The 18,002-nt window shown below is 51.1% G+C and overlaps 1 protein-coding gene across 3 annotated transcripts in view; it reads left to right on the top strand.

Moving 5' to 3' along the window:
- Nucleotides 1-8,923: 8,923 nt before the first annotated feature.
- LOC118662633 (probable phospholipid-transporting ATPase IIA) overlaps nucleotides 8,924-18,002 on the top strand; it is a 113,252-nt gene continuing 104,173 nt past the window's right edge. Inside the window, exon 1 of one of the 3 annotated variants that reach the window (XM_036321236.1) lies at nucleotides 8,924-9,267. In XM_036321236.1, coding sequence (XP_036177129.1) covers nucleotides 8,981-9,267 — 287 coding nt within the window. In that variant the 5' untranslated portion in view covers nucleotides 8,924-8,980. The remainder of the gene's footprint in view (nucleotides 9,268-18,002) is intronic. The other 2 variants (XM_036321238.1, XM_036321235.1) reach the window with 2 other exon arrangements.

Genomic DNA, 18,002 nt, shown 5'->3' with positions numbered 1-18,002 from the left:
TATGCCCAGGTTGCAGGTTCAATCCTCAGGGAACAAGAAGAAGCAACCAATGAATGCATAAAGAAGTGAAACAGCAAGTGGATGTGTCTCTCTCTCTCTCCCCCCGCTTCCTCTCTAAATTTAACAAAAATTTTTTAAAAAAGAATTTAATCGTCTTTGTGGCATAGTTTTGTTTTTTTGCATTTGAATTAACTCGGTAAATTTGTACTTGAGGGATTACTAGCACAAAAATTGTGATGTTTCCATAAGTGTGTGGTGTGTGTGTCTATTTTCTCAGCCCTAATCTTTGAAGCTCATTATATATATATTTATCTCCTATATAATAAAAGCCTAATATGCAAATTGTCCCCTCTGGTGGTCATTTGACCGCTCACTATGATGTGCACTGACCACCAGGGGGTGGCACAGAACATGGTGGGCATTGGCAATGGGGCACTGGCAGTGGGCAGCAGTGGAGGTGCCGCTGGCCCCAATGGGCCCTGCCAAGAGCAAGACAGTGGCAGAATGGTGGAGCAGGTGGGGGGGTGGCACCAGGCCAACACAGGATGCCAGGCGAGGCTGGGGGTGCAAGCCCGATCTCTGCAGGCCACCCTGAGGGACCCCATCTGTGCACAGATTTGTGCACCGGGCCTCTAGTATGTGTATATATATTACACATACATATGTACAAAAGCTTTCAGCTCTTTTTTTCCCCTTTTTATTGACTTAATTGGGGTGACACTAGTAAACAAAACAGGTTTCAGGTGCACAATTCTACACATCATGTGTACATTGTATTGTGTGTTCACCACCCCAAGTCAAGTTCCTGTCCATCACCATTTATGCCCATATACCCTCCTTCCCTCCCTCCACCTCCAGGCAGTCATCACACTGTTGTTTCTGTCCATGAGCATTTTTCTCTCTTTATTTTTTGCTCATTTCCCTCCACACCCCGCCATCCGGACCTCCCCTCCCCCCACAACTGTCTGCCTGCCCTCTATTTTGATTGTTAGTTCATTTTGTTCATTAGATTGTACATATGAGTGAAATGATATGGCACCTGTCTTTCTCTGATTGGCCCATTTCACTTAGCGGAAGGCTGTCCTGGTCCACCCATGCTATTGCAAAGGGTAAGATTTCCTTCTTTGTCTATGGCTGAGTGTTACTCCATTGTATAAATGTACCACAGCTTTTTTTATCCACTCACCGACTGATGGACTCCTGGGTCGTTTCCACGTCTTGGCTATTGTAAATAACGCTGCAGTGAACATAGGGCTGCATATATTCTTTCCGATCGGCGTTTCGGGTTTGGGAGAGTAGGCTGTGGTGTGGGCACAGTGAGTCCTCTGCGTTTATGGAGCACAGGAGGCAAGCAATACAGCCGCTGTAGAACTTGCTCTTCAGACTTGAGACCTGCCTGTCCTCTCGTGCCTTCCTCTGTGGGTTCCACATGTTCAGAGCTCTGTTTTGATGACTTAAGGGGTTCTCAACATCTTGGCTTGTATAAATGGCCAGTTATATCTCAATAAAACTTGGGCGGTGCGGGGGAGGGTGGGAGGGAGGCAAACTTCTTTTTCCCTGGCCTGCTGGCTTTAGTTGGTACCCCCAGAACATGTTTAAACATAGTGTTCTGGGAAAGGAATTGTTTGCATGACGTGGATGCATTTGGAGAGGGGGCCCTCCAGGTGAAGTACTTTTTGGCAGCAGAACTTGCCTAAGAGCCATTAAGAATGGGGAAGGCCCACCTAGCTGGTTTGGCTCAGTGGATAGAGTGTCGGTCTGCAGACTGAAGGGTCCTGGGTTCAATTCTGGTCAAGGGCACATGCCTGGGCTGTGGGTTTGATCCCCAGTAGGGGGCATGCAATGATTCTCTCTCATCATTGATGTTTCTATCTCTCCCTCTCCCTCTCTGAAATCAATAAAAATATATTAAAAAAAAAAGAATGGGGAAGGTGGCCCTAGCCGGGTGGCTCAGTTGGTTGAAGCACCCTCCCAGACACTAAAAGGTATCAGGTTCCACTCCTGGTCAGGGCACATACCTAGGTTGTGGGTTTGATCCCAGGTCTGGTGCATACAGAAGGCAACCAACCGGTCAATGTTTTGCACATTGATGTTTCTGTCTCTTTTCCTCTCAATAAGAAAAAGAAATCAATAAAAGTGTGTCCCGCCCTGGCCAGTTTGGCTCAGTGAATAGAGTGTCTGCCTGCAGATGGAAGGGTCCCAGGTTTGATTCTGGTCAAGGACACATGCCTTGGTTTCTGACTCAATCCACCACACTGGGGAGGCAGCCGATCAATGATTCTCTCTCATCATTGATGTTTCTATCTCTCTCTCCCTCTCCATTCCTCTCTGAAATCAATAAAAATATATAGATTTTTAAAAAGTGTGTCCTGGGGTAAGGATTTTTTTTTAAAAAGCAAGAACGGGGGAGGTGAGGTTCAGTTAAATCTGACTGCACCAGGATGACCCAGGTGGCAGTGTAGCTAAAACCACAAGGAAGGTGGTGAAATATCTGCACGTTCATAGGAAGCTCTTCAATGGCAACTCCCATCACAAGACGACCTTCGGCAGAGGGCTTGAGCCCAGTCAGGGAAGGTAACACAGTCAGATATGTAGGAAGTCCAGAAACAAGGTTGTTTGGGAAGGAGTTAGATGATAAAGGTACCTTTCATCAAATCGGGAAACATGGGTTCATGATGAGATAACTGGCCACTCCTTTGGGAGAGTCCCACGTCAGTGCTGTGGCTGGGTGCCCTAGGGCAATTTAATTGTGGATCCTCAAATAACTCACCTGCAAAATGGGGATACTACGTGGATCGTAGCACAGAGAGATTGTATGAGAGTATGAAAGCACTTGGTCTAGGGCAGTGATGGCGAACCTTTTGAGCTCGGCGTGTCAGCATTTTGAAAAACCCTAACTTAACTCTGGTGCCGTGTCACGTATAGAAATTTTTTGATATTTGCAACCATAGTAAAACAAAGACATATTTTTGATATTTATTTTATATATTTAAATGCCATCTAACAAAGAAAAATCAACCAAAAAAATGAGTTCCTGTGTCACCTCTGACACGCGTGTCATAGGTTCGCCATCACTGGTCTGGGCCCTAGGGCACAGGGAGCATTCCAATATGGTGGCTGTCTCTGTTTCACCTGTTTGGCTCAGCAAATCGACACAGTCCCATTTAGTTAATTTTGTTCCAACTCTGGATCAGGTAGGTTCTCTTGGTTCAATTTCTTGAGCCTGACGGAGGAGGCCACGTGGTTCAGGAGGTGCCCTCTGGTCGGCAGCTCCTTTATCTTGAAGATAATGTCCATTTTGCATCTCAGAAACTTGGGAGGAATTTTTTTCCCTGACCTCCGTAAATGTCCTGAGTAAATTGTGTCAGAGACAATTCTATCTTCATCTTTATTTTCTCATATGGCAAAGACCACAGAGGAGGAAGAAGAAACTAATGGATTTTTTTTTTTTTTTTTTTTTTTTTTTACTAATGGAATTTAAGATTGCTAATCTTTGGGATTCCACAGGCCAATGAAATTGTCTTTAAAAAAAATAGGGGAGGGGGATGGCCCAGCATGTAGCCCAGTTGGTTTGATCTCCAGTTAGGGCACATACAAGAATCAACCAATGAATGCATAAATACGTGGAATGCCACAAATTGGTATCTCTCGCTCTCTCTCTCAAATCAATCAATAAAAATTTAGCCCAGCCAGTGTGGCTCAGTGGTTGAGCATAGACCTATGCACCAGGAGGTCTCCGTTTGATTCCTGGTCAGGGCACATGCCTGGGTTTCGGGCTCAATCCCCTGTAGGGGGCGTGCAGGACGCAGCTGATCAATGATTCTCTCTCATCATTGATATTTCTCTCCCTTTCCCTTCCTCTCAGAAATCAATAAAAATATATTTAAAACATTTAAAAAAAATAGGGGATGTGAAACAGGGAACTGTTTAGGGTTGCCAACTTTTTATTTCTAGCAAGTTAGGATGATTAACAAGCATCTCATTCACATTCTATTTTATTATCCACATGGCATTCTTTAAAATGTTTACTTGTTTATTTTCTGTCTACCTTGTTAACATACCATATTTTAAAAAGGAGAAGTCATGACTTCTACAAATATAAAATGGATAAGATTTTATTAACAGATTTACAGTGGAGTCAAAGAATTGCAAGAACTCCCCAATGATAGGCAATCAGGAATGCTGAAGTGAATTTACAAATCCTGGTCAATATCCACAGGGCAATAATCCAGGGCATCCCATGGGACAGAATCCATCTGCATTCCTATGGACAAGAATGCTTGTTGCTATCAGTTTTCTCCACCTTGTAGAGTTGTAAAATAGCTCAAAGCCATGACAGGCACAGGTAACCTTGCCCTTTTCAAAGTCATTTATAATCTCCTCTAGGAATTAGCAGAGTCCTAGACACCAGGAAGAGGGGCTGTGTCTGTCTTGTTAACTGTATCCCCAGAGCCTGGGACATTGTAGGTTGTTAGTGAATGAGTGAATGTTCTGTGGAATTTTCCTAAACTCCCTGTTCTTTTTGGAAGATAGCATTGCTGTGGAGAGGGAGGGGTGAGGAGAGAGAGAGAGAGAGAGAGAGAGAGAAAGAAACATGCAATGATGCAATGATGAGCCCCACAGGCATGGCTCAGTGGTTGAGCATTGACCTATGAACTAGGAGGTCATGGTTAGATTCCAGTCAGGGTACGTGCCCAGGTTGCCGGCTCGCTGGGGCGTGCAGGAGGCAGCCGATCAATGACTCTCGTTATTGGTCTCTATCTCTCTCCCTCTCCCTTCCTCTCTGAAATCAATAAAAATATATTTTTTAAAAAGAGAAAGAAACATCAGTGATGAGAAAGAATCACCAACCGGCGAGAGAGAGAGAGAGAGATTTGTTGTTGCAATTATTTATGTTTCTTTATGTGCTCTGATGGGGAATCAAATCAAACCTTGACCTCATGGTTCATCCGGCCAGTGTGGCTCAACTACTGTGACACCCTGGCCAGTTACTTACAGAGGTTTTTTTTTCCTAAAAAGAAGAGTGGGGAGAAGAGATTCCTGTTAGAGTCACAGCCTTACTAGGGGCTTAAAAATTATTTCACATCACATGCTAGCCCAGCAGGTCTCAGCCAGGGACAATTTTGCCCTCCAGGAATCATTTTGCAATGTCTGAGGACATCTGTGGTCGTCACAACTGGGAGGGGTGGGGCTGCTACTGGCATCTAGTGGGCGGAGGCCAGGATGCTGCTAACAGGGGATGGCCCCACAATGAAATATTCAGCCCAGATGTCAGTAGAGCCAAGGTTGAGAAACTGCTCTCGGGACTACCCAGAGCATTCATTCAGAGAGAAGGTTCTAGACACCAAAAGGACTTCATTACTTCTCTGCCCGGCCCGAGTTTTCCCAAATCATTGCTATTGATGGAGTTCCCATTTTCCCCAGCCAGTGCCGCGGCCTCTAGTCCTCCCCCATTGGACAGGCAGGAGCAGCCAGCATGGACATCTATGAAAATAAGGCTGAGTGGTGCGTCTGCCATCTGTTGGCCACGCCTGTGGGCCTCAGTTTCTCTGATTTGTGGGCTATGTTGGTTTACCCACTAAAGACCTTTCCACTCTGGGTATCTAGGAGTTGGCAGCTTACTGCACCCAGGGCCTGAGGGCTGTCAAGGCCATGAAAGGGGTTGCTCCTCAGAAATCAGAACTCTGAGGGGACCATTCCTAGCACCATGGGCAGAAGGCAGGGCTGGGCCAGGTGCTGCACCCTCTGAGTAGGGCCCAGTATTACCCCTCCTCCCATCACTGCCCCTACTCTATTCCTCTCCTGAACACTGGCACTGTTTCTGAGGGCCCCCTGGGCCTCTTGCCTATCTCAGGCAAGCTTCTAGATCTCTCTCCAGGTGAGATAATGCCCTGGCCAGGTAGCTCAGTGGGTTAGAGCATCATTCTGCTACACCAAGGTTGTGGGTTCTATCCCTGGTCAGGGCACATACAAGAATCAACCAATGAATGCATAAATAAGTGTAACAACAAATCAATGTTTCTTTCTCCTTCTCTCTCTCTCTCTCAAATCAATTAAAAATAAAATAAAAGATGAGATAAAAGCCTTTAAGTGCCTCTTGTCCTGAGGGATTGCTTTGCTGAAAGGGAGTCTCAAAAAGTGCCTTCTCCAGCTTGGCCGGTGTGGCTCGGTGGTTGAGCATCGACCTATGAACCAGGAGGTCATGGTTCGATTCCTAGTGGGGGCACATGCCCGGATTGCAGGCTCAATCTCCAGTGGGGGACGTGCAGGAGGCAGCTTACCAGGATTCTCTCTCATCATTGCTGTTTCTCCTTTTCTCTCCCTCTCCTTCCCTCTCTGAAATCAATAAAAATATATTTTTAAAATAGTGTCTTCTCCAATGATTATGAAAGTGCACTGAAGAAAAACAAAAATGCAAAGGCAATAAAAATCACTCTTCTTTTGATATGGAAATGTTATTACCTCTGGAGATTAAGAGGGGGCTCTTTGGTTTTTAAAAGTATATTAATTTAAAGAAAAACATTGTAAAAGTGACACATGCTCACTAGAAAAAAAGTAGATGAATACTTACCACGAAGCATGCGTTGTACTAAGAGCTTCATCTGCCCCCATTACTGCTCTAAATTCTTCTAACAACCCTGTAATAACAACTGTACTCACTGCTTCCCTTGAGTAGGCACTCTTCCAGTTGCTTTATGTATATGATTAACTCATGCAATCCTTCCCACAGTCCAATGAGTCCATTTTACAGATGAGGAAACTGAGGCCCGACAGCTTGTATGTGACGCAGAAGCCACGGTTATTACTCCATACTTTAGAAAACGAGGGTCCGGTCAGATGAGAGTGGCCACAGGCGGGCTCCACAAGATCTACAGGGAGCTTGAAGGTTATTTGGGATCTGGATTAGTAGGCGCCTGGAGTGTCATGATGGCTGATTCCATTGGTCACAGGAGACCATCTTTCCTGCCTTCTGGAGCCCGAAAGACCAGGTCTGGAGCCCAGCCTGTCCCTAACCACGTGGCTTTGTGCAGGCCACTCTGAGCTACTCGTTCCTCACCTGTGAAATGGGTGTGATTGCTTAGATTTAGCTGCCAAGCCCGTCAGGAGGGTTAAGAGTGGAACTCAGGCATGTTTGAGGTGCTTGGTAAAAACAGAGCTCACAGTTACTAACCCCCAGCTGTGTGGGGGACCCTGGGTTAAAGGGTCACCATGTCCTTGGTCTTGTGACCACATGTGGTGGGGGAGGGGGGTGAAGAAGAGGGTCTGCAACTGATCTGAGGTGGGTGGGGTTTGAGAGGGGACTGGTGGTAGAGGGCGGGGCCTACTCTGTTGCCCTAATTGGGTGTCAGGGTGTTAGCACTTCCTCCACTCAACAAATACTGGGTGCCCACTGAGTGCCCACTGTGTGCCCACTGTGTGCCGTGAGGTGTATGGATCACCGCCCCAGATGCAGAGAGAAATCAGGAAGCAAAGCAGACCAGAGTGCTCTTAAGAGCAGTACTGGGAACAGATCAAGCCCTTAGTGCAATGCATGCTTTGTGGTCAGTATTCATCAAAGCTTAGCCAAGAATGCTCTTCTCCCTTCAGAGGCGCAATGCAGCAACTTCTAAAGACATGGTTCTTCCTCGAGGAACTTGATCGGGACATGAGCTAAGTCACACTTTGGTTTGGGATGCACCCCGCACCTCCTTCTGTCACCCAGGGCCCCAGACTCATATTTTTGGTGGCTCCCCCATTATTTGTAGCAAAGGAATTGAAAGGCCCGCCCGCCACAGGAGGTATACAGGTGTAACCACTTAAAGTTTACTTTAGTTGCAGTAGGTTAGTTTGTAAGGTATTACATTGAAGGACTCTTCAGTTACATAGGATTTTTAATTGCCCTCTAAACCTTCACCACTATTCATTTTCTTTCTTTTCTTGTTAATCCTCACCTGAGGGTATTTTTTTCCATAGATTTTCAGAGAGAGAGAGGGAGGCAAGGTGGGAGAGAGAGAAACATTGATGTGATAGAGACACATCCACTGATCGCCTCCTGCACACACCCCAACGGGGGGCCAGGATCAAACCTTCAACCCAGGTACATGCCCTTGACCGGGAATCAAGCCAGAGAGCCTCCCACACACAGTGAATGCTCCAACCACTGAGCACACGGACCAGGGCCACCACTACTCACTTTCTTTCTGTTCTCAACATGTTATCAGGCCCTTGGGAAGTTGGTAGGCCTTAGACACTGTGAGAAAGTGTGAGCCAGTGAGTGTGGCTGAGGGTCTGGGCGAAGGAGTTGGGGGTGTGCGATGTGAATCGGTGTGGTTGAATGTCTGAATGAGTGAGAGGGCGCGTGTGTGAGCCCCAGAGTTCGTGGAGGAAGTGTGAGAATGAGAGCGTGCAGGTTTGTGTGTGTGCACGTGTGTGATAGTGACTCCCAGGGATCCAGGTGGGAGAGTGACAGTGAGTGAAGGGTGGCGGGGAAGTGAGGTAGGGTGTGCCCCTGTGTCCACTGTGATTCCTAGGGGCACATGTGAGTGAGGCCTGAGATCCAGGATGGGCACATGAGGGTGAATATTGGGGTGTGTGCATGTGTGATTGTAAACGTCAGCGTTGGGAGTGAGGTGGGAAGCTATGCTGTGTGCTTGTGAATGTCGGATGGTGGGGAATGAGCGGGTGAGAGTGAGCGCGTGTGTGGGGCTGGCGTGTGACTGCATGTTGGTGCAAGAGTGAGCATGTGAAACAATGTATTTAATGTGACGGCTGAGCTTGGCGGGGGGCCGCGTGTGTGCTGGTGACTGTCGGACGCTGGTGGGCGGGTGGTGGGCGGGCGCGCGCGCGGCCGGGCGTGGGCGGGGGGCGGTGGCCGGGTGGGCGCGCGTGGGTGGCGCGCGGCGCGGGCCGGGGACACTGCGGCGGCGGCGCGGGTCCAGCCGGCCGCCCTCCGTGGCGGGCGCGGCGCGGGGCGAGTGGGCGCAGCGCGGAGCTCGGGCCCATGGTGCGCCCGTGTCCGTCGGTCGGGCCGCGCGGCCGTCTCCGCGCGTGGCCCGGCGCTCGCGAACTCGCCCCCTCGCAGCGGGCCCGGCCCGCCCGCTGCCGCCGCCTCCTCCCCCGGGGCGGCGCGGCGCCGGCGGGCGGCGGCGCGGAGGCCGGACCGGGCGGCGGCCCAGGCGGCGCGGGGGGCGCGGCAGGCAAGGCGGGCGGCGCGGGCGACATGACGGACAACATCCCGCTGCAGCCGGTGCGCCAGAAGAAGCGGATGGACAGCAGGCCCCGCACCGGGTGAGCGGGCCGGGCCGCCTGGGCGGGCGCGCGGCGGAGCTGGCCGGGCCCGACAGCTTGGCCGCGCGCGGCGCCATGAGCCGGCGGCCGGGGAGGCGGGCGGGAGGCGGGCGGCCGGGCGAGGCTCCTCTCCGCTCCAGCCCGGGTCGGGTCCCCGCGCGATCCCGTCCTCCTGGGCCTGAGCGCCGGGCTGTCTGGCGCCCCGGGCACCTTCCTCTAGAAACCCCGAGAGCCGGCCCGCCCGGCGCTGTTTACAGCGCGCGCACCGGGAGCAGCCATGCCTGGGCTGCCTTATTGTTTTCTGGCGTCTCCTCGTCGCCGGGATTGATACGAAACCGTGCTCTGCGCGCGGAGCGGTCCTCGGACCCCGGGGTGTGCTGGGCTGCCTGGGGTGGGGCACGGCTCCTCCCGTGCCCGCCCGGGGTCCCGCGGCAGCGCCCCCGGTTCCAGCTCCAAAACGGCCCCCTTCAGCGCCCGGCCCCAGGTGGACCCGCACCGGCCGCCGCAGGAGGGTGGGAGGCGCTCTAACCGGCCGATTTCGGACCCCTCCCCGCTCCCCACATTGCGGGAAGGAGCCCCTGGCAGGCGGGGCAGCCACCTGCGGCGGCTTTGCGGCAGACCGACTCGCGCGCCCGGGCGCGGGCTTCCCTCCCTTGGAGAGGGGCCGGGGTGATGTTTTGCGCCCTTGTGTCCTCCCCTTGGGAGGCTGGCAATGACCTGTTGAGGTTTTGAGGGACTGTGGCACCAACTGCGATAGATTTACCCAGGGGTGGAGGTTGAGGGGAGCTGGTTAAAATACAGATTTTTCAGCCCAGACCCGTCAATCAGTTCTTGGGGGTGCGGCGGGGCCTGGAAATGTGCATTCCCCCCGCCCGCCCAGGTGAGGCCCAGGCCCTGAAGGCTGAGACCGGCAGCTGGGCGGGGCTGCGCCAGGGAGCAGCCCTCCCCCTGGTGTCCTGTCCTGGCCGTTCTGGGCACCTCCCTGTGGCCGTGGTTTACGCAGCGTCAGATGCTTGGTGCAGGGGGTGGGGAGGGAAACGCCTAGGGCGGCTTCATCAGGTGTACATGGGGGGGCTGATGCCAGCTGCCATTTTGTGGGGTTCTTTGTCCCTGCCTTCCTTGAATCTTCCGGCGAGGAGGCCCCATTGTTGTAACACAGAGGAAACAGCTCAGCCAGGTTGAGGACTGCCAGGCAGATGCAAAGGGAGATGGGGTTAGGGTGGCCTGACCCAGAGACAGACAGCCCTCCACCCCTTCCTTCGCTGTTCCATGTTTTATTCCTGACCAATCCAGGCGAAAGAGTGATGTCAACGCGAGCTCTGTGCCTGGCATGGTGCCTGATGCAATATACACCCTTCGTAAATATTTCAGCGAATTTTTACGAGCAGCGGACTCTAAAGTTTAGTTATTAATTCATGCTGCAAACAATTGTGACATTTTGCCTACTGTGAGCCCGGTCCCTGCCAGGTGACTAGGATGCAGAGTGGAATTAATAAACAAGACAGTGCCCAGCAGGTGCAGGTGCCTGGCCCTGCCTGTGCATGGGAGCCATCTGGGGATGGCCCAGCCCCTGCCCATTTCAGACTTTAGAAATAAGAATCGGCAGTGGGACCCAGGCATGTATTTAATTTTTCAAAGCTCCCAGATGATTTCAACTGCAGTCGTAGTTGAGAACCTCTGATTCAGTGCATGAGAGAAAATGCACATGATTATTTAAAAGTGATAGTCTGGAGAAGCCACGGTTGGGGGTTCGATCCCCGTAACCCAGTCAACTAGTGAATGCATAAATGAGTGAAACAACAAATCAGTGTTTCTCTCGCTCTCTCCCTCTGTCTCTCCGTCTCTCTGTCTCTGTCTCTCTCTCTCAAGTAATAAAAAAATAAAGATAAAAGTGGTAGTTACCAAGAAAGAAATATGCACTGTTAATGTGGGGATCTGGAGGGAGTGGTACAGACGGTTAAAAAAGATTTCTGTGGGATATTAGAGTGGAGTGTCACACCTCCTTTAGCATTTGTCACCATGGAACTAATTTATTTCCTAAATAGTGACACGGATTCAGGTTCAAATCATGTATTGGGGAGCCAGGCACTTGGAAATATGGTCTTGTGTTCAGTCTACAGCGTTAGAAGCAGCATGTGGAGGTGGGGATCTTGGTGTATAGAAGTACTTTGGAACAGCTGGACGGCGAGGCTTCCTGAAATATAATTCCCTGGGAGGCTGGGGGGTGGGGGGAGTTAAAGGGAGAAGAAACGAATATGTGACAGGTCAGGCTCTGGCGGGGATTAAACGGTCCTGTTTTAATCCTCACAATGACTGTGAGTTTTGGGAATTAATGTCCCCATTTTATAGACGAGAAAACTGAGATTCATCAATGTTAAATAATTTGCTGGAGACAATAGAGGTGGTCCTTGTGAGGGGCTGAATTCGAATCCAGTCAGTTCATTTCCCCCACTGGCTCTCAGCTGTCGGGGTGGTTGGGGGGTTTTGTGGTTAAAAACCCAAAACCATAGGAGCCAGGAGTCCAGGGAGACAGAGCGTCGCTCAGCGTTGATGATGTCACTTTGCCAAGAGGTGAAGGTGATTTGCAGAAGGAATCCCGTGGCCCCAGTGCTCATGCTCTCGTGAGAAGGTTCCACATCCTGCCGCTGAAAACACTGTGGCTGAGGTTTTAGGAAACAAGGCATTTGCCCTGTATTCGCTGGGAGCCAGTTTCTGACGTCATGTGCTTTGCTTCTGGCTGAATGGAGTTCCTTTCTTCTTGGTGAAACACCAGAGATCGGTTGTGACAAGCGTGGGTTTGGGAGTTGAGGAGCCGGGTTCGAGCCCAGCCGCCTCTCCTTACTCGCTGTGCGACTTGGGAAAATTACTTCACTTCTCTGGGTCTCTCAGGTTTTTCATCGTCGAGTGGCAGTGACAAGTACGCATCCCTTGTAGGGCTGTTCTGAGACTCAGCCCACGTCAAGTTTAGAAGACGAAGCACTCAATGCGCCTTCATATTGACTGGTGGGGTGGGCAGAATAACGCCCTGCCAGGTGTCCACGTGGCAGAGGCCCTTTCCAGGTGTGATGAAGGTGACTGTGAGAAGGGAGGCTATCCTGGATGACTCGGGTGGGCCCAGTGCAGTCACCAGCGTCCTCGAAAGAGGCCGGAGAGTGAGTCTCAGAGCTGGAGGGAGACTGGAAGATGCCAGGCTGCTGGCCTGGAGGGGGAGGCGGGTGAGGAAAGGAGCCCGGGGAGGGGTGGGGTCTCAGAAAAGTCCATCAAACAGTTTGTCCCCCGGAGCCTCCGAAGGACCTGGTCCTGCCAACACCTTGACTTTAGCCCCCCGGGACCACTCAGGATTCCTGGCCTCCAGAACTGTACGAGAGTGCACTTGTGGTGATCTGTTACAGCAGGAAGGGGAGCCCAACGCAGAGGGTGTGTCCCGGAGGCCTGGGGAACGGGTTCTCCCACTGGGCTTCCCGTCCCGCCGGGGCGACGGGGGCCACCAGCATGTGGGTGCAGCAGGGGCGTCTCGCGGCTCGAGGGGGCAGAGTTTAAACTGGCGTGCTGCGTGCCTCGTACCCTGACCGCTGAGGAGGGGCACGGATGTTTAGGATCTGCAGTGCTTCGCTCGCTCTGACCTAGTGCTTCCTCACTCCTGCTGCCCAGCCGCCCTTGGACGTGGGTTTAATTTTTATCCGTGTTTCACTGGTAAGGAAACTGCGGCCTGGAAAGAGTAAGCCATTATTTGGGGCCAAGGATGCACGGCCGAAACGGATGAGAGCGCAGGGGAGCCTGACGCCAGATGAGGAGAAGTGGGGAGGGTTTCTTGGAGCAGCTGTGTCCTCCATGCTGCGTTTCTCAGTGTGTGTGTTTCATGTTCCCTCCAGTAACAGTGCCTTAACATTTTGCAAAATGACCGCAGGATAGAGAATGTAGGAGTGGCTGTCAAGGTATATCACATTTTGAAAACTGCTGGGAGAGTAAAGGTAAGAATATTGTAGGCTGTCATTTCATTTATTTACATATTTTATGTATTGATTTTTAGAGAGAGGCAGGGAAAAGAAACATTGATCAGTTGCCTCCCGCACATGCCCCGACGGGGGATCAGACCAGCAACCTGGGATGTTCGTTGACTAGGAACGGAACCCACTGCCTTCTGGTGGAAGGGACATTCCTCCCACCAGCGGAGATGCACTGGCCAGGGCGAAGCCCTTCATTTCACACGCCCAGCACGGGATGCTGGCTTCCTGGCTTTGTGGCTAGGTGTTGGGTTCCAAGGCCACACAGACTTAGGTTCAGGTACCAGCGCTGTCATTTTCCTGCTGGTCTAACTCCGGGCCACTGTCCTTCCCCCTCTGGGCTCCATTTCCCCTTCTGTAAGAGCGTCTGTGTGGTTGGGCATCACCCACACAAAGTAGTTGTTGGAGAACATCAGAAACAGTTCTTCTCTCAGTCTGGAGGCTCGGGCGGGGCCCCCTGTGGATGACATCTCTTCTTCCTAGATTTTGTAGAAGGTGTCGGTGAGTAAGAACTTGGCTGGAAAATGCCCACAGGATACTTGTTGCATATCTCAGATTAAGTGTCTAGTGTAGTGACGGCGAACCTATGACACTTGTGTCAGAGGTGACACGCGAACTCATTTTTTTGGTTGACTTTTCTTTGTTAAATGGCATTTAAATATATAAGATAAATATCAAAAATGTAAGTCTTTGTTTTACTATGGTTGCAAATATCAAAAAATTTCTGTATGTGGCACGGCACCAGAGTTAAGTTAGGGTTTTCAAAATGCTGACACGCCGAGCTCAGAAGGTTTGCCATCACTGGCCTAGTGACTGGGCAGCGGCAGGCCGTGTGCTTCTCGGTGGCCGCCCTCGGCAGCAGGCCAGGGGCAGGGTCTGTGATCCGGATGGCACCGTTTATGGGAGCTAAGAAAATAATGCCACTGTAGGGACCTCTTCCTCAGATAGACATAATTGAATCTAAAAGTCTGAACTTTTCATTGAAGCTGCCATTTCTGATTTGTGGGATTAAAGTGCCCCTTCTCTTCGGAGACGGTGGAGGCCGTATCAGGCATATGGCACCGTTGACCCTCGTCCGTCACAGTGGTTACGTCCTGTGAGGCCCCTGCCAGCCGTGAACCAGCGAGCAGTGACTTCTTGCTCCCTGGGAAGATGCGGAGGTTGGTGCCTGCGAGTAGACAGTGAAAAGGACATGTGTGCTGCCTGAGAGCCCAGAGAAGGCAGGGCGTCACCTTGCCCGGCCCCGCTGGGAATGTGGGTGGGGCGATGAGAATGTGTTGCACCCTGCACGCCTGTATGTGGCCACCAGGGTGCTGTGGGTGCTGATTTGGAGCTGACCCTTCGAGGCAAAAGGGGAATTCGCAAATACCAAAACCACGATCGATGAGACTGTATACAGGCGTGTGCGGTTTTCCAGTGTCTTCCTGTTGACACGGTGGAGTGGGGTTAGGTATACAGCGGATAGGGGTGTGTCCGGGGGGGTCCATGGGGGACCCTGCTTGTGGGTGAAATGCAGAGACCCAGCTCTTCCCCTGACAGAGGGGGACGCACAGTTGCATAAACAGCTCCTCGCTCCCTTGGACGAGAACAGCCAGGACAAGCCTTGGCAGTGGCCCATCTGGAAATGCTCTCTGCGTCCCCTGCCAGCCCAGCTGTATGTACTTGTGCCATTGTGTCTGGTACAGAACCCCTGCCCTGGGCCGACTGACACAGGCAGGGAGTGACACCAGAGGCAGTAGAATTACAAACGCAGACAGGATGCGGAAGCGTGTGTATAGGAGCCAGGCTTGCCAGGGCCGAAGGCCAGTGAGGGGAGGCCTGCGTGCCAGTCCCCAAGGCAAGAGGGAAGCCATTTGACTGTGACTTCAGCCAGGCACACAAGTCAGAAGGAGGAGGCAAGGCGTTGAACAATCCCTCTTCGGGCTTTTGTGTGTTCCTTTTGTTCTTTCACTATCTTTACCCAAATGCAAATGACGGAAACCATTCATTAGGGCCGGCCCGTCTCTTATGGCCACCTTTGGAAATGGGCGCCAAGTGTCTCTGGCCTCACTCATGACAGTGAGTGGACTTTGGGTTAATTTAGAAAGAAGAACGGTCGTGGTGAGGATTTTGTCGGTGACTTTCCCTTAAAGAGTTGGGGGGGGGGGGGGTGTGTTGATTTCTTAAGCCGGGTCGGCTTTCTTCCTTTCGTGACCCTTTGAGGCACTGAGACAGGGACTCAGAGGTTGGCCTGTGGGCAAATTCCCCAAAGATCTGTGAACCAGGCTCAGGGCCCAACACTGAAAGGTTAGCAGTTATTTTTACGGTTCCTTCTGTCTGTCCCAAGTGATACTTGTTTTCTCCTTGTGGTTCAGGTAGGAAGGGTCCTCTTGTTTAAGTAAAAAGGAGTAGAACTCAGAGAAAAGCAGGAAGTCAGTGGAGCTCATGCGGTTTGTGGATGGGCCCCAGGTCACGCCTGAGGTGTGGGAAGCGGGGGCCTAGTGGTGCTGTCTGCCTAAAAACACAGCATCATCGCCGCGGGAGCATCTGGTGGTGCTAATAGACTTAAACACTTTTATTTTGCCATGTTACCAGAAAAACATGGTTTGTAAACAATGACTAGGCCCTGGCCGGGTAGTTCAGTCGGTTAGAGCATCATCCCAATTCGCCAAGGTTGCGGGTTTGATCCCTGATCAGGGCACATAGAAGAACCAATCGATGACTGCACAAATAAGCAGCATAACAAATTGATGTCTCTCTCTCCCTCTCTCTCCCTCCTCCCCCCCTTCCTTTCTCCCTTTTTCTCTGAAATCAATAAGTAAAAATTAAAAAAAAAATACACACTCAAAAAAACCCCTAACCCCCCCCCCCCCAAACCCCCTAAGCCCCCGCCCCACCAGTAGTTAGTTTCCCAGGTTGATTGGGGATCTTAATGTTGTTTCTATCATCGGCTAAAGAGTTTGAGGGGATTATGGGAGAGTCCAGTTGGAGGAGTCCCATGGAAAGGAAGGCTTCTGTGGGAATCAGGAGGGGGGGGGCGGGCGCTGGTGCCCCTCCCGGTGAGATCTCTGTTGGCTGCCCTCCCTGAGGAAGAAGCAGGGTGAAGTGTTTACAGTGTCCTCCTCAGGGAGCTGGGCCTGGCAGGGTCTCCCACCTGCCCTGGGCAGGCTGCTGATGGGGTGACGTCAGGCTTGGCCTGGTTAGACCTGGGGGATTCGCAGCCTCGGCCCTGTGGACGTTTTGGGTTTGATCATTCTCAGTGTGGGGCTGTCCTGCCCATTGTACGATGGTCAGCAGCATCCCCGCCTCCACCCACTGGCTGCAGCAGCACTCCCTCCAGCTGAGACAACACAGATGTCTCCAGACATTGCCAAGTGTCCCCTGGGTTGGGAGGGAGACATGGGGGGTGAGGAGTGGGAAGTGGGAGTCAGCCAGCTCGTACCTCTTAGGAACTACTGGACTGATGGAATGAATATGCACTGAGTGGCCATGTCCCTTATTGTCTTTAAAAAAAATTAAATCTTTATTGTTGAAAATATTGCGTATGTCCCCTTTCCACCCCCCCATTGACTGCTTCTAGCTTGCCCCCATCCCCCGCCCCAGGCCTTCACCACCCTATTGTCTGTGTCCATGGGCTATGCATATATGTTCTTTGGTTGATCCCCCCCCCCCCCCCCCACCTTCCGTTTTCCCTCTGAGATTCCGCAGTCTGTTCCTGAGATTCCGCAGTCTGTTCCATGCTTCTATGTCTCTGGATCTATTTTGTTCATCAGTTTATTTTTGTTCATTAGATTCCACATATGAGTGAGATCATGTAATACTTGTCTTTCTCTGTCTGACTTATTTCACTTAGCATGATACTCTCCAGGTCCCTCCATGCTGTCTCAAAGGGTAAGAGAGCCTTCTTTTTTACTGCTGCATAGGATTCCATGGTGTAAAGGTACCACAGCTTTTTTACCTGCTTGTCTGCTGCTGAGCACTGGGGCTGTTTGCAGATCTTAGCTATTGTAAATTGTGCTGCTATGAACATAGGGGTGCATACATTTTTTCTGATTGTTTTGTTGAGTCTCTTAGGATATATTCCTAGAAATGGGATCACTGGGTCAAATGGCAGTTCCATTTAAAAAAAAATTTTTTTTTAGTTAATCCTCACCTGAGGGTATTTTTTCATTGATTTTTAGGGAGAGTGGAAGAGAGAAAGAGAGAAAGATCGATGTGAGAGAAACACATTGGTTGGTTGCCTCCTGCTCATGCCCCGACCAGGGCCAGGCCAGGGAGGAACCTGCAACCAAGGTATATGCCCTTGACTGGAATCGAACCCAGGACCCTTTGGTCCACAGGCCGATGCTCTATCCACTGAACAACCAGCTAGGTTTTAAATGTAAGTCGTGAAAACATAAAAATCCTAGAAAAAGCCATAGGCAGTAAAATCTCAGACATCTCTCATAGCAATATGTTTACTGATACATCTAGGCAAAGGAAGTTAAGGAGAAAATAAACAACTGGGACTACATCAAAATAAAAAGCTTCTGCACAGCAAAAGAAACCATCAGCAAAAGGAAAAGGGAGCCCTAGCCAGTTTGGCTCACTGGATAGAGCGTCGACCTGGGCACTGTCTCAGTCCCTCAAAGGGTCACGAAAGGAAAAATTCCATTTTTAATTTTTTGAGGAAACTCCATACTGTCTTCCATAATGGTTGCACCAGTCTGCATTCCCACCAGCAGTGCACGAGTGTTCCTTTTTCTCCACATC

The sequence above is a fragment of the Myotis myotis genome, unplaced genomic scaffold (assembly GCF_014108235.1).
Source record: "Myotis myotis isolate mMyoMyo1 unplaced genomic scaffold, mMyoMyo1.p scaffold_m19_p_9, whole genome shotgun sequence".
Taxonomy (NCBI): Eukaryota; Metazoa; Chordata; class Mammalia; order Chiroptera; family Vespertilionidae; genus Myotis; species Myotis myotis.
This window is presented reverse-complemented; position numbering and strand designations above follow the sequence as displayed.